Source organism: Hemicordylus capensis, chromosome 4, assembly GCF_027244095.1.
Source record: "Hemicordylus capensis ecotype Gifberg chromosome 4, rHemCap1.1.pri, whole genome shotgun sequence".
In the NCBI taxonomy this organism is placed as follows: Eukaryota; Metazoa; Chordata; class Lepidosauria; order Squamata; family Cordylidae; genus Hemicordylus; species Hemicordylus capensis.
This window is the reverse complement of record NC_069660.1, coordinates 149058239-149078958: the sequence shown is the minus strand read 5'-3', so window position 1 is coordinate 149078958 and position 20720 is coordinate 149058239. Positions and strand designations below refer to the sequence as shown.

At 43.3% G+C, this 20720-nt stretch overlaps 1 protein-coding gene across 12 annotated transcripts in view; it reads left to right on the top strand.

Annotated features, from left to right (window-relative positions):
• HMCN1 (hemicentin 1) overlaps positions 1-20720 on the top strand; it is a 409401-nt gene that overhangs the window by 100068 nt on the left and 288613 nt on the right. For 11 of the 12 annotated variants that reach the window (XR_008305548.1, XR_008305547.1, XR_008305549.1 and 8 more), the window contains 3 exons: positions 797-968; positions 7702-7808; positions 20237-20357. Coding sequence is in view for 8 of the 12 variants with exons in the window: in XM_053242914.1 (XP_053098889.1) it covers positions 797-968; positions 7702-7808; positions 20237-20357 (400 nt within the window). In the remaining 4 variants the exon portion in view is untranslated. Of the gene's footprint in view, positions 1-796; positions 969-2004; positions 2024-7701; positions 7809-20236; positions 20358-20720 lie in introns of those variants that run through there. The other variant, XM_053242919.1, reaches the window with a different exon arrangement.

Genomic DNA, 20720 nt, shown 5'->3' with positions numbered 1-20720 from the left:
CTCAGTACTGGTTACCTGACAGAACATGATTTCATTGGTTGGACCAGGAAAATAATGACTGGATGGCAATCCTAGGGATAAATGGTGGAACAGGTGGCCTTTGCTAATATAGATAGAGGAAGAGGTACCTGGGCTTCTTCTACAACTGCCTGTGTGAATTTCAGTTGTTTTCATTTTAGACTCCCATTTTCTTTATGAGGGACCTATAAGGGAAAGCTGAGTTTCTTAACACCTTAATGGCTTCCAAACATCAGCAGTCCTCAAAACATTGGCCCATTGAAGTGGGTTCATGGCTTGCTTTCTGTAGCAAGATTAATTCCAAACACTTGTAGGGGGAATTAAGTTGCACAAGTGACAACTTGCAATAAATTGTGGTGGATGGAGGAGATAGGACAGGAAATGGCCCTATTCCACCCCTTTGACTTTTCCTGCATTCCTCTGCCAGGTTCCTTTGCAAGCTGCCTCTAGGGAGATTATTTTCTTGGGAACCTAATGTTACCCACTATTATAGCCTATCTGATTGGCCTACAAATTCCCCAGTTTGGATGCCAGTTTGCAAGAGCAAGTAGGATTAGCATGAACTGGGAAGCTGTACAATGGTGTTGGACAGTAAATGGGTGGCACTGGTAGTACGATGGGCCTCTGGACAAGTGTGCTGAGATCTAGCTGTTTGATTTTACTGAACAGTTTAAGCATGGCCTCATGGGGTATTGTTCTGTCAAACAAAATATATATCCAAAGAACTGCAGTGTAGAAGCTATTTCTCTTCTGTCACTGGTATTCTCTTCTCTTACAGGTACTGAAATGGGTAGAAGAAGCAGTGCAAGCTTCCAAAGTTCATCTCTTGTCCACAGACCACCTGACTTCAGCAGTAAATGCTTGGCAAATCCCTTTTGATCCCAGTCTAAGAGAGGTTACTGTCTCATTGAGTGGTCCTTCTCCAGCTATTGAAGTTCATAATCCTTTAGGTGAGATGTTCATGTTCTATTTTTAAAAAGGAAGGGCAGTGATGGCTTAATATTCTCAGCCTCTCACCAAACTGCAATTTCCAGGATTTTTTTAAATGAAGCCATGACAATTTACGTGATATAAAAGCAATACTAGTTTTTGGGTAGATACTGTATACCCTAAAAGTGTTAAGGTTTACACAGCCATTTTGTGGTTCTCTGTAGAACTGGCCTTATTCTAGATGGTCTCAAAGGAAAGTGTTTCTTAGGGTACAGCAGACTAGAGACACTGCTATTCATGTGCTTCTGGTACTCGGTAATGGTAGGGAGCAAGAAAAAGATAAAAACTTTGAAAGTGGAAAGAAGCTGTGGAGTTGGGGGCAGGCAGAAGAGAGGGGATACTGGAAGTGTAGACAGGGAGTCCAAGAACAGTGAGGCTTAGGTGGATAAGCACTAGCACCTCTTCAAATACAAGGCACAGCATTCACAGAAAGTCACTCTGCAGATGTGGCTGAGTAGTGCATTTGTGAATATAGAAAGATGAGGAAACCCAGCTGAGCCCTGAGAAGCCTGAAAGACAAGGTGGAAAGGGTGCTTATTGGGGGCTTCACAGTTTGGCAGGGGGATCCGATATGAATATTTCATTTAGAATGTGAAATTGCCTAAGGCTTTATAGGTTACAAAGGGGAAACCATAGATGACTTAAGGCAGGTCTGCACAGCTGCAGCCCTCCAATTGCTTTTGGGTCACAACTCCCCTCATTCCCAGCCACAGGGGTCAATAGTTGAGTATTATGGGAGTTGTACTCCAACATCTGCTGAAATTGTGCAGCCCTGCCTGAAGGCATTTCCCAGTTTAGGGTGCAGCTACTGATTACTGAGTCACAAAAAATATTTTGAGCATTGTGTGAGAGGATACAAAGACCCTAAATATGAAACTCCTGAAGTAATTTTGAAATGCTGTCTTCACACACAGAAGCACCTCCCTCCTTTTCCTCCTTATCCCTTTAGATTTATTTCAGATTCAGTCCAAGCTGAAAAGAAAAGAAAAACCTGAAGCCAATATTAATGTTCAAAGTAAGCAAAGCACATCTGGCAAAGTCTGGACTTAATGGCAGGCAAATACCATATTGCATTGGTCTCCAGAGATAACCTCTATGGAAAATTTCCCTTGCCATAAAAAAAGAGAGAAAGAAATGGGGAAAAAAGTGACTCAAATGGAAGACTTGACTATGTTGCTTAACAGAAACATCATGCCGGGCAGTTAAATATTTTATGGGGAGTTTAAAGAGGTATATTTAAAGAAATCCATAGAATGTATAACTGTCCACAGAGAGTCCTGACGTTTAAATTCCAGCACATTATCTTAACACTCTTTTTTAAGGTATTGTCCATACAAAGTGCTTATCCCAAGATAAACTCTTAATGATACAGACAGAGTATGTGTTTGCCATAGCAACTTATTACTAATTTATTACTGGAGCTACTCTGGGAGTGTTCTTCTTAGTGGGATAGTAGTTCTGAATACAGTCATCCCTCACCAACCGTGGATTTGTCTAACACAGTTTAAGCATATGTGAGTGGATTTTTGTAGGTAAACTTTCCTACCGTGACTTGGTATCACATGATTTGGGTTGCAAAAAGTGGGATAGAGATAGAGATGGAGAGAGAGAGAGATGGAGGAGAGAAAGAGAGAGGGAGAGAAGCGGAGGTGAAAGAGAGATGGAGGAGAAAAAGAGAGAAGCGGAGGGGAGAGAGATGGAGGAGAGGGAGAGAAGCAGAGGTGAGAGACAGGAGAGAGTGTGAGGGAGAGAAGTGGAAGAGAGAGAGAGAGAAGAGAGAAAGAGGGAGTGAGAAAAGTGGAGGTGAGAGAGAGAGAAGCAGAAGTGAGAGAGGGGGAGAAGAGAAAGACAGAGAGAGAGAGGAGGAGGAAAGAGAGCAGGGAGTTGGGAACAGAGGTGAGAGCGAAAGAGTTCATAACATGGCTCCAAAGCATGCCAAAGGTGGTGAGGGAGATCCTATGGCCAAGCAGCCAAGGCATGTCATGTCCCTGGAGGACAAAATCAAAGTCCTGGAATGCCTGAGGGAAGGCCAAAGCAACCATGCAGTTGGAAGATTGTCGACAGATCAGTCATCCATCCCATTAAGAACAAGTTGTTATAGTAAGAATGAATCAGCCTACTTTCCTTTCACTGTTTCTACAACTGGACTAAATTTGGTGCAAATTGAGGTCCGCAAGTTAGATTTCTTGTACCTCAAATGTTCATGTTGTTAGAGGTTGTTGATTTTTACCCACAATAGGTAAAACAGCAAAGCACTAAGGAATGAGCACACACTCCAGTTACAGAGTAGGTAGCAGAGGATGGTTTGGATATTGCAGCTATTTAGAGAAAACACATGGAGATCCTTGTGTGACTAAACACTAAACATTTATTGGTTAAATACACTTAGATAGGAAAGACCTATATCTAATCTAAAGGACTACATAGTGGATAGGTAAGGAGAGAGAGAGAGATGTTTCCATCTGCTCTCTAGGAGGAAAGGAAGGATTGTGACTTAGCACAGGAAGTGCTGCAGAGTCAGTTCAGGGGTCATAGAGTAGGGACAGATAGGGAGACCCTGACTGACTGTCTCTACTCCCAATGACCCTAGTGGTCATTAGGACAGTTGGTGCAAAAGGTTGATGTACTGGAACTTCATCTCCAACACATGTGTCTGCCCTCTTGGATCAGGGTGCATGTCATCATTACAAACTGCACCACTGAGGTGCCCTTGTGTATCACTCACTACAGCTGTTCTAAATTTGGTTCGAATCGGTTAGGCAGTCCTCAAGTTAGTGCACTCGTGCCTCAAAAGTTGATGCATCTGCCATCTTGGATCGAGGTGGGTGACATCATCACAAATGACACCATTGGGGCATCCCTATGTGTCCATTCAGCTGTAACAAATTTAGTTTAAATCAGACTGTCCACAAGTTTGTGCACTTGTGCCTCCAAGGTTTATGTGTCTGCCATCTTGAATTGGGGTGGATGACATCGCCACAAACGTTGTCATTGAGGTTTCCCTATGTGTGCCTACAGCTGTAGTAAATTTGGTTCAAATTGGTTAAGTGGTTCACAAGTTAGCTCACTTGTGCCTCAAAAGTTTATGGTTCCACCATCTTGAATCAGGGTAGATGACATAATCACAAACTACACCACTGGAGATGTCCCTGAGTGTCACTCACTACAACTGTACCTAATTTGGTTCAAATCAGTTAGACTGTTCACAAGTTAGCCCACTTGTACCTGAAATGTTCACACGTCTACCATCTTGGATTGGGTAGATGACATCATCACAAACTACACCATTTGGGCTTCCCTATTGTCCTTACAGCTGCAGTAAATTTGGTTCAAATTGGTGGACCGGTTCACAAGTTAGCCCACTTGCACATCAAAGGTTTATGTGTCTGCCATCTTGAACTGGAGTGGATGGCATCATCACACAACATGCCATTTGGGCATCCCTATGTGTCCCTACATCTGTAGCAAATTTGGTTCAAATCAGTTAGGCATTCACAAGTTCACCCACTTGAGCCTCAAAAGTTTACACTTCTACCATCTTGGATTGGAGTGAATGACATAATCACAAACTACACAGTGTCCCTGTGTGTCACTCACTGCAACTGTACCTAATTTGGTTTAAATTGGTTGGGCAGTCCACAGATTAGCTTGCTTACACCTCAGATGCTCACACAGCTGCCATCTTGAATTGGAGTGGATGACATTACTATCCCACTTGGGCATCCCTATTTGTCCCTACATCTGTAGCAAATTTGGTTCAAATTGGTTAGGCGGTTCACAAGTTAGCCTACTTGCTCCTCAAAAGTTTACACATCTGCCATCTTGGATCGGGGTGGATGACATCATCACAAACTGCGCCATTGAGGTGTCCCTATGTGTCTCTACAACTGTACCCGATTTGGTTCATATTGGTCAAGGCGTTGTAAAGTTGATGGGGGAGACACACAGAAACATGGACACACACAGAGAATGCTGGGTGATCTCTATAAGCCTACTGGAAAGTAGGCTAAAAATGAGGTCACAATCAGAGGCAGTATTGCCAGTGGGACCCAGTCCTTTCTAAAAGTGTCCTACATGCCACAAGACCCCAACATTTAAGTGAATTTAAGTGATTTTTGGTGGTTCCATTTTTTTCCTGAGGTTCAATCTGATCATTCTTCTTAGTGATTCTTGGTGATTCTTAGTGAATCCTGGTGATTTTTAGTGCCTTCAACTCCTACCCCCCTTATTTTTGAGGCACATTCACAACTGCAGTTCCCCTAAACCCCTGATTCCCATAGACTTCTTAGTCTTACCAACCATGATTTTGCTAACTACAGGGTTTTGTGAGAATAGCACTCATGTGGTCGTCAAGGTAGGACTGTACTGTGGTCTTGGGTAAACTAGTGTGCTTTGAGAGAACTACTATCATGCTGTGAGAAATAAATAAATTAAATAGCTTAAGGCCCCTTGTGAGCATAAAGAAGCCATACACAGAAGAGGCTGCCCAGCATGACTCTGCATGACTCCTGCTGAGTAATTCAGCCACATTTCTGTATCTTGATGAAAGAACAGGATAATTTCTTGCCCTGGTAAGAAGATAGCCTCGTGCAGAATTTCTAGGGATTGACTTACTCTAAAAGTAACATTTCAGGTGTTTTAATGCAGAAATAAATGTGTTCCTCAGTTGTCAGAAGTTTGAGAAGCAGTCAGGGCTAGCTCCAGGTTTTAGGGGCCCTTAGCAAGTTGCCTTCCATGGGCCCTTCTTATCTGAGAGGGTTGCTCCTCTACCACCATCACTACCACTACATGAAGGTTATGGGCATCAAAGCAGTATCCGGGATCAGTAGTGAGTCCTTCTGAAAGCCCTTTGGCAGCTGTCCAACCATGCCTGCCCCTGACACTGGCCCTAGAAGCAGTATTGTAAAACATGCACTTTTTCCTGTGGTTAATCCCCAGTTTTAAATCCATTTTAAACTGAGTTCAGATGATATTCCAAGTGGCTCACTCTTGCAGATAACTGCTCATCTGAGGGCTCTATTTACATGAGCAATCCGATGTCAGGAGGAGACTTCTGTGGGAGTGTGCGTGGCCTCTTTTCTGTGAACTGAGAAATTGCATGTTGACAGGCAACAAATCTAAGATAAATGAATGGAAACTAGCTGATCTGGCGCAGAGCATCTGCACCCCTTGTTCTCCCTGTCTCTCCTCCTCCCCCGTCTCTCCTCCCCAGTCCGTTCTCTTGCCCCCTGCTTCAGCTCCAGTCCGTTCTCCCCCTCCCAGTCCACTTTCTCTCACTGGCCTGCCTGGCCAGCGTTTTCCTTCCCTGCCCGCTGGCCTGGCTGGTGCTTTCCCTCACTGGCTGGCCTGGCCGGCGCTTTCCTTCCCCACCCGTCGGAGGTGCTTTCCCTCCCCGCCAGCTGGCCGCCACTCCCATTTTCTCCCCCATCCCTGTCGCTATCTAGGCAGCTGCTCGCGAACTCTCATGAGAGCTGCCACACATGGGATTAGCGACTGGTATACCTTGGAGAAATATATATAAAGATTCTGTACACTTAGTCCATCATTAACTGAAGAAATGTGTTGCCACAGGAAGTTGTTGTAGACAGTGGGGCAGATGACATGTTATGCTGGGAGATTGCGATTGTGTCTAAGGCTGTTGTGGAATAGCGCCAGTCTCTTCAGCAAGTTCTAGTTATTTCTTCCAATTGAGATAATGTTTATCCAGGGTCACACTTCTGTTATAAGCAATATTTTCTTTTATTCCTGAATGTAGTATGTTATTAAAAAATTTTAATGTGCTATTGTTTGAGCTCCTGAAACTCCCAGTGTTGTAAAATTATATGGTTAGCCACCAAAGCAGCTCTAGAAAACCCATTCTCTCTCATGTTTTGAGGGATCCCCTATTGCAGGAATGCAGCCTAGTACAAGATAGTTAGGAACACAGGAACATGGGAAGCTGCCTTATATTGAGTCAGAACATTGGTCCATCTAGCTCAATATTGTCTGGCAGAGGGTTCTTCAAGTTTGCAGGCAGGAATCTCTCTTAGCTGTATCTTGGAGATGCCAGGGAGGGAGCATGGAACCTTCTGCACGCAAGCATGCAGATGTTATTCCCAGAGTAGCCACATCCCCTTACAGTACTCACACATGTTGTCTCCTATTCAAATGCAAACCAGGGCAGACCCTGCTTCGCAAATGGGACAATTATTGCTTGTTATCACAAGACCAGTGCAACTCTTATACAGCAATAGCAATAGCAATAGCACTTACATTTATATACCGCTTTATAGCCGGAGCTCTCTAAGCGGTTTACAATGATTTAGCATATTGCCCCCAACATTCTGGGTACTCATTTTACCGACCTCGGAAGGATGGAAGGCTGAGTCAACCTTGAGCCCCTGGTCAGGATCGAACTTGTAACCTTCTGGTTACAGGGCGGCAGTTTTACCACTGCGCCACCAGGGGCTCTTGGTAGAATCAGGTTTGTGTCATTCTACTTTTTGCCAGAACATTGAATACTGTCTGGGAGCAAAGCCAGAATCAAGCCAGTTTTCTTGTGATATGTAGCACTGCCAGAAACCCCCACTGTTGAGTCCTAAGGTGACAGATATGTCCTGGATTTTCAAGGGTGGGAAGCAGGCAAGGGCAAAAAGCACCATGGAGGTAACCTGTAAAAATAAAATGATTATTCCTTATTGGTATGTGTTGTAGGTAAGCCCATTAAAAAAGGATCTGGCTTGAATGAATTACTGAATATTGAAAACTCGGCAAAGGTAGTGAACATAAAAGATCCAGCACCTGGAATGTGGACAATTAAGGTAATGTTACTGAAGTAATGATGTAGCACCTTTCCTACGTGTATACAGTTACATGTAAAATGTACATAACATATAGTGACATTTGCATAATCTTATGTTCTTTTATGGTGAAATGCATTTTTTACTCTCTTGAAGGGCATTGGGACCTTATGCTAAAACTAGCACTTTTCAGTATAAACCAAATTTAGCTCCTTAGTTTAGGGAATCAGTGGCTGTTCTACCAGTATGCTCCCAAGCATAGGCTAAGGTACCTCCCCGTTTTTTGTGCCTTTCCAGGTCTAAAGCCAACATGTCCTGACTCTGAAGAGTAGTAGCCAATTCACAATTGGTTGCTTCCTTTAAATGAAAAGGTCCAAACCACAGGCAATCAAAGCTGTCAGAACATTTATGTGCCGGCAAGGAGAAGAGGAGATTAAATTTAAGTAAATGAAGCCTTAGGGTATCAATTCTGATCCCATGCCATTTTAGTGTCTTGGACAAATAAAAGCATGTATGGTCTGTCACCACCACAATTAAGCAGAAGAGTTAACTGTGATGTGTGTATTAAGTGTATCTGTGTGTACTTTGCAAATGAGATATCTTCCGCTGTGTGCTTCGGAACAGCATGGAGTCTTCTCTAGACAATAATTGTACCTAGTGCTGGTTGTTCAGAAGTATGGTAAAGGTAAAGTGTGCCGTCGAGTCGGTGTCGACTCCTGGCAACCACAGAGCCCTGTGGTTGTCTTTGGTAGAATACAGAAGGGGTTTATCATTGCCATCTCCTGTGATAGAGGCATGAAAACCTTGTTCTGAGTTTCACTGCTGCAAAGGTGTGCATCCTCATAGCGTGAAGCAAGCCAACTCTTGTAAACTATCATTACTTGGAGGCTGTCCTTGTTATGTCTCCTAACTCCCTGCTCTCTAAATTCAGCACTCTTGCTATATGAAACACTCCTTTAAACCTCACAGTGAGCTTGCCAATGAAATAAACTTCAAGTCTGGAGGATCTCATACGTTTGAGTTTCAGGTGGATAAACGTTTGAGTTTGTTCACGAGGGTGGACAAAATTGAGCTTCCCTGAAGAAAACAAAAACTAGCATAGCTGGGGCAGTAAAGTTGGTAGTACTTGTTTCCCTCACACATCTGGAGGACAGATAGATGTGTGTGTGCTCCTCCCTCCATTTCATGTACAATATATCATTACCAACATTAACCATTGTTAAGGCTAACCAGGTTCCTCTTTTGAAAGTGATAAAGGATCCTGGTTCAGAGGGGAACCATTTGCCTTTAAACATGGTTAGTTGGTGCAAATCCATCTCAGTCTTAACTGTTATTATTATAGAGACTGATGATGTGGTATGGCAGGTAGTAACCAGCAGGAACTTTTACACACAGCAGGCTTTACTGCAAACTCAAAGTTGTCCCAAAAAACTGATGCAAATAGTGGATTTTTTTTACCCTAGATATAAATTGGGCTACAGGGCTGCTGAACTTTGGCCCTCCTGCAGATGTTGGCCTACAGGTCTCATAATCCCTGGCTACTGACCACTGTGACTGGGGATTATGGGAGTTGTAGTCCAAAAACAGTTGTGGGGCCTAAGTTGGGGAGGCCAGGGCTATACTCTCACGCAGTGAAAAACCCAAATTGTGTGTGAACACAATTTGCAGGGATTTGGGGGTAAATCTGGCAGATATGTGAATGCACCCCCTCCATTTCGGAGGAGATGTGAGTTAAACGGCTTTAAAAGCCCCATGTGAAAAACTTCCAGGCATCCCTTACTGAGCAATACTGAGCAATAAAGGCTAGATATATTTTTACCAGTGAGCATTCCCAGGTAGTGGCAGGGGGAGGGGTTGACAAGTCAACACTGCAGGTCCACAGCTAGTTAAGGTGGGAAGGGAAACATGTTCTGGCCTGTTCTTGATCCCACAGCCTGGTTCCAATCCCTTAACCACAGTTAGGAAGATATCAGGATTGGGTCATGGTCAGCCACTGCAGAGTAATCCAAAATCAGGATTGGGAGGGTCAAGAGGAGAAACAGGTGGAAGGGAATAGACAGAACTGGGATCAGAAAGCAAGCTGGGAGTCAAAGGAAAAGCCAGCGGTCAAAGCTGAGCAGACTGGCCCAAAGGCACCCAGTGAGTTTCATGGTTGAAAGAGGATTCAAACTTGGGTCTTCCCGGTCCTAGTCCAACACTCTAACCACTACGCTATGCTGCTGTTCTCTACCCACAAGGCACTTTCAAGGCAGCTCACATGAGACACTAAAGGATACAATAACATGTAAAATCAAATGCATGCTTCTTTTTAAAGGCTGTTTTAGTTCTGGTATATTATTGTATATTATAAAACAAAATTTGGTCTTCCTCTAGAAACAGTTTAATAGCAAAAACAGAAGCAACAGGGCATAAAAACATATTGTCGATTTGAGCAGCGATCACATAGATCAGTTTAGCCCAAAGACTTCATGGAAAAGGCAAGTCTTGGCCTGACAGCTAAAGGAGTGCAGATTGGGGGCTTGGTGAGCCTCCAGAGGAAGGGCATTCTGAGATGTCGGTGGCACTGCTAGAGACTGCTTCCAAATACCAGCACTTGGCATGCAGTGCACTGTAGGATTCTCGGAGGCCGGGACAACAAGTCCCAGTCTTTGAGCAATCCACGCTGATTGTGATGCATGGAGCAGCAGGGATTGTATGGGAGTGTGCTACGTGTTCCCACCAGGTAAACATTGATCATCTGGGGGGAAGGCAAGGTTTGGGAAGCCTTCCCCCTGCCCGCCCACCCAGTAGGTCATGTGAATGGCCCCCATAACATCATCATCCCATCCTGTCCTGCCCTGTACCAGAAATAGTGTTCTGTTTCTCATGCTGACCAGGTTGCCAGTGCCTGGGACTTTGGAGCCTGAACAAGGGTGGTCTGGTGGTGGGACCTGGCCTTGTGATCTACCTGTAATCGCTTTATGATCTACTTGTAATCTACCTGTTGTGATCTACCAGTAACCACCTAGAGCCTTTGGAGTCAGGTGGTATATAAATTTGAGAGAGAGTACATACTCAGACCTTTGGGCATAGAAGACAATATAGTTGCACAACAACAGGTCTTCTGATTGGCAGATAGTACAAAGTCTCTGGGATAGGCTAGGACTGTGTGAATTAGAGACACACAATGTAAATCCATTTCAGAGAGAGGGGAAAAAGTGTCCCACACCTAGATTCGCTTCTTGGCCCTTTTCATGTCTGTTTTTGGCTTTTCATGTCTGTTTATGGTCATTGTAATTTTTCTCTGTCTTGGCATTTTCTCCTGCTGCCTCCTCCGTCAAGTTGTGTTAGCCAGTCATGGATCACATAGTGATTAAACCATGTACACTGCCTAGGAATACATGTTGGAAGTGCAGGACTTTGCACTGTCTCATGTCTCAGTGACAGAGTGGGACAGACTAGTGAGTCAGAGGGCTAGAGAGGTCAAGACATTGGTCATCCCTTCTCTACTGCTCTAACACTATCCCTTTGGTATGCAGATTGTTATTCTTAGGAGATTCCTTCCTTCCTGCCTGGCCACTTCCTCTTCCTTCTCTTTCCTTTCTTCTCCATTGCAACATGCAAGCTCCTCTCTCTCCTTGCACCATGTATGCAGAGATGCATCTGTTTACATCCAGCTAGCTAGCTAGATTAGAGATCCTATCTCTCCACTTTACTATCTAGAATGGAGTTCACTAATAAATACCCCTATATTGATTTGAAACTATGAACTGGCTCCAAGTTATTTTTCTCTTAGCATACATGCATGCCTGGGTAGACTCCGCTGTGTTGTGCCTCTGTGCACTCTGCTATATTAGAAGGGTATCGCTTACCAGAGAGAATTCCCAACAATACATATGTCAGGTGATCTATAAACAATGGGCAGAACACCTTCATCTCTTCTTCAAGATGACCCCTGGAAAAAAATTCTGAAAGGCAGGCAATTCTTGTTGCTGCCAAAAATGCCACTTCAACATAGTTCATGTACAAATACTAGGAGCTTGGCCGTATACTTTTTCATGGCTAACAGAGCAGTGCCTTCTGCCTACTGCACTCCAGCCCCTGAACAACATTCAGAGTAACCCACCAACTGGCACACCAGATTTTTCTGTTGTGCAAGGGTGAGGGATGATTTTTAGGCCTGTGCCTCCTGAACTTATGACCCTCGGGATTTTCTGACTGGCAATATGGCTATTTCTCTTCTGTCTTACTGAGTTGTAAATCCCTTTAAGCTAATGATGTAGAAGTAGGAAGGTGACTAGGTTGTCCACATGGGAGAATTATGCCAAAGCAGTCATAATCTGTTCATAGCGAGACTTTGTACCTTCTATAAATCTTGCCAGTCAAGATGTAAAGTATGAAGGCTTATTATGAATTTGAATTAAAAATTGTGATCTTCCCGGGTTGTGCTATGGTGATGGACATTTAAAACCTTAGTGTTTGTGACTAGAGTCAATGTGTGCATTAGGAATATGTTATGCAAATTACCCTATGATTTGTAGCATGAGTGTACAAATACCATAGCAGCTTTACCAAAGAGATCACATCTAATTATTATACCTGGGGAGATAAAAGATAAAAGAAGTTGGTCTCTATGATGGAAGAAAAATGCATTTACATATGAGTTCAGTCCCTGCAGGCAAATACTGTAAATATTGTAATCAGGTTTTCCTTTATTTTCTGCTGAAAAGATAATGAAGAGAACTTCTGGCCTCTTAGGTTTAAGTGAAGCATCTGTTTAAAGATAAAAAGCAAGTAGGAGGAAAATAAATGATTCTGAAATCAACAGGAAGTATTTGCAGTCATTGGACATAGTCCAGACATAGTAATGTGCCTATGTCCCCTTGGTTTCATTTACAACTGTAGCCATTGTGAATAAGAGCATTCTCCTTTAGATGTTGTATTTATTCAGATGGTGATTGTGGTGGTGGTTGCTAACTATTCACATACAGTCTCCAAATCGATTCTAGCTGCTTAGATAAAGAGTAACAATAAAGCAGGACAAAAGCAACTCAGTTTAATGAGCACACCCTTTGAAACCTTCCCATAGCATAAAGCCATCTGTAGCCATAGTAACATATAAACAAAATATAGATATGTTCTTACAACTAAGTACCACCCTAAGCCAGACTGCAATTTTGCATCGAACAAAAATTCATGAAATCCAGTGTATATGAGAGCTTCTAATTTAAGTAATCAAATCCCTGTGAATTTCATTACATCTTTATGTTAATTTATATATTTTCATTTTCATTACGAGGAGGCAGGTTGCTTGTTTGTAAGTCTGTTTATACAGTAAGTGCTTTTGGACTTTGCTAGTACTTAGTTTGGATAGACATTTGAACGGATTTAGTTCTAAGCCAAGCATATTTCTCTCTGTCTGCTTCAATCAAGTTCAAGCGAAACCAAAATTAGCCTGACATAAGCTAAAATAACATTGTTCACATGAGGGCTGAATAGCTCAGATCTACATCCAATATTCAACACTGACTCAGTTCAGACAACATGCCAAACCATGGTTAAGGAAGCTTGGCATAATGTCTGAAGTGACAGGCTATAGTTATGGCTTTCACTTGGTCAACAAAGGCTGCCACATGAGGACGAGAGAGAACTTACAAAGCTGAGTGACGAAAAGACTGAAAACAAAGCCATTTGTCATCTATTATAGCAAAGATTTGCCTTTTTATAGATTTGAAAGCTCAAAAGGGTCCTAAAAATATGGTCAGGGCAAAACATGTCTTGGTGCGATGTCTGAACTGAGCCATTGTTTTGCAATCTACATATAACAATATGGGGAGCACCACTTTGACAAAATGAAGGAAACCTTGTGGTATATGCCTTTGACTGATTCCAGCATAGTATGATCATATATTGCTTAATAATTTGCTGGGGTGAGGACAAGGTTCCACTCTAAAATTCCCATCTGTACCGGTACAATGCACCTACATAACTAAAATGTATTTATTCATGATGGAGCAATCCATAGACCATAAATGGCCAACCTGTGGTGCAGGCTGTGGAAATTTGTGGTATGCCTGGGTAGGAACAGCATGGCCCACAGTCCTGCTTATGCTACAGAGTCAGTCCTACATTCCTGCCTGCCTCTCCTCTGTTGCATACTCTCCAGCTCACGTTTTCAAGACGAAAATTTTACCAAGGCATGGGGTGGGGAGGAGGTTGCATATTTACTGTTATGTGCATTAGAGTGGATTGATTAACAGTCACAGTGCCTGTCGCATCATCACTCACTGTTATTTTGTGATTTAATTTCATCTTGTTTGTTTGTGAATATATTATACAAATATATATCCAGTTATTAGTAAAATGTAATACCGGGGTGCCCCACTGACGTGGTCACCTCAGACAGCAGCTTGGCAGAGCCGGCAGCTTGGCTGTCCCTACGGCTGCCTGTGGCCCCACCCAACCCACCACTGCAGCACCCAAACCTGTTTTGGAGGGATCCTCCAGCCACCGCTGCCCTTGCTCTTCTTTCCTCCACCTCCTGTCCTCTCTCTGCTCAAAAGGCTGAAAGTAGAGAAGTGGGAGCAGCTGGATCTGATAAAAACATACTTCCAGCTGCCCCAACAGGCAGGAGGGTGCAGAGAAGAGGAATGGCTGTGGTTGCGGTTGCTGGATGATGCTTTGAGAGCTTTACATGACAATTCTGCATATGCATTACTAGAGTCAAGAATGTATTGTTCTACCTAAAATAATTACCTATCAGTGGTCATTATAAATTACTAATCAGTGGTCATACGACTTGGGTGATACTACAGGAGGGATGATTATATTATATTCTATTATTTATTTATTCGATTTCTATACCGCCCTTCCAAAAATGGCTTAGGGTGGTTTACACAGAGAAATAATAAATAAATATGATGGCTCCCTGTCCCCAAAGGGCTCACAAAGTAAAAAGAAACATAAGACAGACACCAGCAACAGTCACTCGAGGTACTGTGCTGGGGGTGGATAGGGCCAGTTACTCTCCCCCTGCTAAATAAAAGAGAATCACCACATTAAAAGGTGCCTCTGTGCCCAGTTAGCAGGGGTTATATACATAGTCTTGAAGTCCTACTGAATCTGAGTGAAGCCTTTTAGTGAAATGTGTTTAGATTCAGTTAAGATAAAATATTGATTGTTGTATTTTCAAACAATCTCTTTGGGGTTACTATAAATATACAAATATATTATGGGAGGAAAAAAATCTCCAAACCTGAAAGCAGTTTTGTTGGCTGAGAGCGACTCTGCTGAGAATCTACTCTTTTGAAGTGTTTGAAAATTCACTACCTGAGGCCTGGCCTACACATGCAGCAGAATAAGGTGGCAGGGTGGATTGTACTACTTCAGACAATGGATGTGTGCGCGCCATGTTTTTGAATGATCTCCCACAGAAAAAGCTCCCTGAAAGTGAAAAAGTAGCATATTGGGGAGAGAAGTTCTAGCTCAGCCTGCTCTCTGCTGTGCTAGTTTTCTACTTGGAGGACTTTTTTTTTTTTAAAGAAAGCATTACAGTGCTTTCTCACTTTTTGCCTTAAGTAATATGGTCCATTCTACCATCTCAGTCCATTCTACTACCCACCTCATTCTGCTTCCATGTATGGACCAAGTTTATATTTGTGAAGTATATGTACTTAAAGAGCTGCTTTAGGCTTGCTTGGGCCCAATGAGATCTTAAAGGTTTAAACATTTGAATAGCAGACCATGCTCTACCCACCCAGGGTTGGCACTGGGCACTGATATGGCCCTGCTGCTGATCCCTGAGACCACCTCTCTGCTCATAGCCTCCATGTGGTGGTGGCAGAGTGATTCTTGGGGCGCACACAGGTAGAAGAGGGTCCATGAAAGGCAATTTGCCAAGGTCTTCTCATGCCAGATCACAGTCTTTTTTTCTTTTTTTTAACAGTCACCTTAATTTCAAAAGTTGTTTGCTTTGTGTTATGTGGGTGGAGAGCTGGTGTTTGAAAAATACAAGTCCAATATCTCAACAGGCTTATGGAAATAGATGTACATTCCTCTGGATCCTGATCGTTATACAGTATATAGCCTTTCCCCACTGTTTGGGTTGTTTATAAAAAAAATAAACGTGTACAACTGCTGATGAATAAAAAGTGTATTCCTGTTTAATCCTGTTTGTAAATTTCCTATACAGCTGTTGTGTAAAACTATAAAAGAGATCTGTTGTCACTGTATTTGCCCAACTAGCATTTAACAGCCAATTATCACTTGATAACCGGAGGCTTTTTGGCACTCTATTAAAAAAGAAATAATCCTCCTTAATCCATTGATCTTGACAGCAGCTGGCCTTTGCTAGAAAGCCCTCTGCGTGGTGATATTACTAAGGTGGAAGGCTAAGCAATAGAAATAAATAGTGGCCTTTCCAATAAAGACACAAGGATTTGTCAGGGTGCTTAGTGAAAGCAGATTGTCTAAGCAGTAATTTTATGGAAAACAACTGTTTTTTTTAATATTTGAGACCACAGTTTTTGCTAGACAAATTATGTCTAGATCCATGTGTTTTTTCACTGATTTAATAACACAACAGTCAATGGCTCCTCTAGGGCTAGATAACAATTTGTGGATTCAGGTTTAATCTTAGTATCTCAATATTTTTAAATATTTTTTTCTTACTCGTTTGTTTGCAGGTAGTGCTTAAATACAGTGAGGGAAATAAGTATTTGATCCCCTGCTGATTTTGTCCGTTTGCCCTCTGACACAGAAATGACCAGGCTATAATTGGAATGGTAGGTTTATTGTAGCTGTGAGAGACAGAATAACAACAAACAAACCCTTAAAAGCCCAGTGCCCAAAAGTCAGCGATGGATTTGCATTGTAGTGAGGGAAATAAGTATTCTATCCCTTCACAAAAGATGTCTTAGTACTTGGTGGCAAAACCCTTGTTGGCAATCACAGAGGTCAGACGTTTCTTGTAGTTGGCCACCAGGTTTGCACACAACCCAGGAGGGATGTTGTCCCACTCCTCTTTGCAGATCCTCTCCAAGTCAGAAAGGTTTCGAGGCTGATGTTTGGCAACCCGAACCTTCAGCTCCCTCCACAGACTTTTCTATGGGATTAAGGTCTGGAGACTGGCTGGGCCACTCCAGGACCTTCATGTGCTTCTTCTTGAGCCACTCCTTTGTTGCCTTGGCTGTGTGTTTTGGGTCATTGTCATGCTGGAATACCCATCCACGACCCATTCTCAATGCCCTGGCTGAGGGAAGGAGGTGCTCACCCAAGATCTGACGGTACATGGTCCCGTCCATCGTCCCTTCGATGCGGTGAAGGTGTCCTGTCCCCTTAGCAGAAAAACACCCCCAAAGCATAATGTGTCCACCTCCATGTTTGATGGTGGGGATGGTGTTCTTGGGCTCATAGGCAGCATTCCTCCTCCTCCACACACGGCGAGTTGAGTTGATGCCAAAGAGCTCGATTTTGGTCTCATCTGACCACAACACTTTCGCCCAGTTCTCCTCTGGATCATTCAGATGTGCATTGGCAAACTGCAGACGGGCCTGTACATGTGCTGCCATGAGCAGGGGGACCTTGCGGGCACTGCAAGATTTCAGTCCTTCACGGCGTAGTGTGTTACCAATTGTTATCTTGGTGACTATGGTTCCAGCTGCCCTGAGATCATTGACAAGTTCCCCCCGTGTAGTTCTGGGCTGCTTTGTCACCGTTCTCATTATCATTGCAACTCCATGAGGTGAGATCTTGCATGGAGCCCCAGACCGAGGGAGATTGACAGTTGTTTTGTGTTTCTTCCATTTGAGAGTTATCGTGCCAACTGTAGTCACCTTCTCACCAAGCTGCTTGGCGATAGTCTTGTAGCCCAGTCCAGCCTTGTGCAGTTCTACAACCTTGTCCCTGACATCCTTCGACAGCTCTTTGGTCTTGGGCATGGTGGTGAGTTTGGAAGCTGAGTGATTGCTTGCTTCTATGGACAGGTGTCTTTTATACAGGTACTGTAACAAGCTGGGATTAGGAGCACTCCCTTACAGAGGGTGTTCCTCATCTCAGCTCGTTACCTGCATATAGTGAAAAGACACCTGGGAGCCTGAAATCTTGCTGGTTGATAGGGGATCGAATACTTATTTCCCACACTACAATGCAAAGCCATCGCTGACTTTTGGGCACTGGGCTTTTGAGGGTTTGTTTGTTGTTATTCTGTCTCTCACAGCTACAATAAACCTACCATTCCAATTATAGCCTGGTCATTTCTGTGTCAGAGGGCAAACGGACAAAATCAGCAGGGGATCAAATACTTATTTCCCTCAGTGTAGATATGCATTGACCATTCCCAGTGTTAAAAACCCAACCCAACCCAACCAAAAAACTACCATCTGTTTAGTGCAGGTTCTCAATAGTGGTTCAAACTGTGTGGTGTAGATCTGCATGTATATGATATCATCATCTTATTTACAATGCTAAAGGTTGGCATAATTACCGATTCTTAATATGACTGAACAGAATTTGATGTTGCAGACTTGAAAATTTCAGCTAACTTGCTGAGTCATTGTGAACATGTGATCTGGCTATGGAAATCCATGGGCATAAACAGGTGTCTGCATGTGTATCACTTGTGGACCAGTAAGTGTAGGTACAAATCTCCAAAGTCAACTGCTTTCAGATGCATGCACATTTGAATGCACATCCCCATCCACCTTCTGCTGCAAACAGTCATATATATAAAAACCTAATGAGTTTAGGTGAAGCTAACCACCCTGGTTACATGTGACTCTTTGTAACAGACACAGAACTTCTGGAGAAGGGAAGAGATTCATATTCCTTGATAAATAGAAAGGTATTCTCATCAATAACACAGGACTGCCGTGAATCCTTGCCCACTTTGGTTTTTGGCATGAAAGTAGTACTTTGCTCCTAGAAAACTGAGAATGTCTTCCTTTGTTTCACACCTGTTTGCAACCATTATTTCCCCCATCTGCTGCAGTACTGCATAATTTTTTTCCTGTATTAGGATCTCTTTTTGTCTGATAGGGTGAGCCAAACAGAGTCATAGAGTGAATGTGATTAGGTAATGATGCTAATTGATGCTACACTGACAATTGAATTTGACCATGGCCTCATCCACACATAACAGGAAACCAAAGTTGAAGGGATCTCTGTTTTCAGAAACTGTATGTCCAAATATGGCAGGGGTGTAGGGAGCTTGGCCAACCAACAGCTCCCCTGCAACTTGTTTTCTTTATTGCATGTGATGAAGGGAAACAAACTCTTTTCAGTGATTACACCAACCCCTGACAGGGGAAATGAAACTCTGCCAGGGCTGATGGCCCTGTTCTCAGTGTTGGCCCCTCCCCCCTTGCACCTAATGTCAGACACAAGGAGCAGGAAATGCCTGGGAAAGGGCATTGAAATGCTGGCTGGAGAGGAGAGGAGTGTGCCTCACACTCTCAGCCAGCGAGCGCTTCACTCTCTGGCTGGGTGCAGGAGGCGGCAAGGAGTCACCCTGGCTGAGAGCAAGGGGGAGCCTTGTGGGCTCCCCTAGACCTCGGCAGCCTGGGGACAATAGTCCCCCCCTTGTTCCGTAGTCCCTATGTCACTGGTATCCAAGCAACTGCAGTTACATAAAGAAATGGACCCTCAATTTCCCTCCCTGAACTGCCTTTTGTACCTTTGGTTTGTAGTGAGTTCTGCTGCCTGGCCAGCATTACGTCCAAATGCTGGCACTGCAGTCTCCCCTTCTGCAACTGCAAGAGGATGCTCCTGCCTTGCTCCGGCTGCTATTGGCTGCTGGGCTATATTGCATTAAAAAAGAAAGCCCTGGCAGCCAGTTCCCCCTTCTCTTTACAGTCAGAAAGACTGCAGAGACGGAGCTCTCTGTTTTGTCCGAATATGGATGGGAGAGCGGGGCGAGGGGTTCTGTGGGTCCATTGGACCTGCGGTTATGTGTTATGTCAGAAAGTAGCCTATGTGTTGATGCAATAGAGGTCAAATGAAGTTGAGTGAGGGCATAACAGGATAATATTCCTATACCAGAGCATCAATACCTTTGTTCTCTCAAGTCATCTTCATTGTGATCACGCTCTCAAAAGCTTGAAGTGGGATATTGAAAGATACCAATAATGCCTTTTATAGACATTACACTTGATGATATCTCAGATGAGATTGGCAAACATTACAGTTGCACTAGGTAACTCCATTGGCTACAATTCTAAGGAACTAAATCAAAAAAGCCTGCTAGCTAATTTATAAAATGTGTCCCATGTTACACACTTCTAATTCTTCATAATATTAGGTCATAATATGTTAAACCTGTGTATCTTTGTTATATAGAAGTTAGCTTCATGATTTCAGTTGGACTTTCTTGTATACTTAGGATTGTAAAGTTTAGTAGGTCCAATAAGCATTCCAAGGACTACAAAACTTCACTTGCTAATTGTTGAAACATACTCTCCTACAACATTTTTCAGACATCAAGCGGTGGCCGACACTCTGTTCGTATCACAGGTCTCAGTACAATTGACTTCCGAGCTGGTTTTTCCAGGAAGCCAACATTAGACTTCAAAATGACTTCCAGCAGACCAGTGCAAGGTTAGTTGTTGTTTCATATTTGAATATTTTTCAGTGTAATTGAGATGCCTCCAGTTTAGATTACTATTGAATAACCTCCAACATTTCTGAAATGTGTACAGCATATAACGAGAGGCTACTGCTAATAAATGTTTGGCCTCAGTTCTTTCAAAGATTTTGGAGCTGAGCTTCAACAAGTAATGAGGATCTTGATCAAAATCTTGTGTGTGATTTTGGCCTAGGTTGGGATGGCTTGCCAATGAGGCAAGGTGAGGTGGCAGTCTCAGGTGGTATGTGTGCACATCCTACTTCGCTCTCCACCATAGGTGCAGCCTCACCTGCCTTGTCACTGCTCCCTGGATTCTTAACACTGTGGTATTGGGG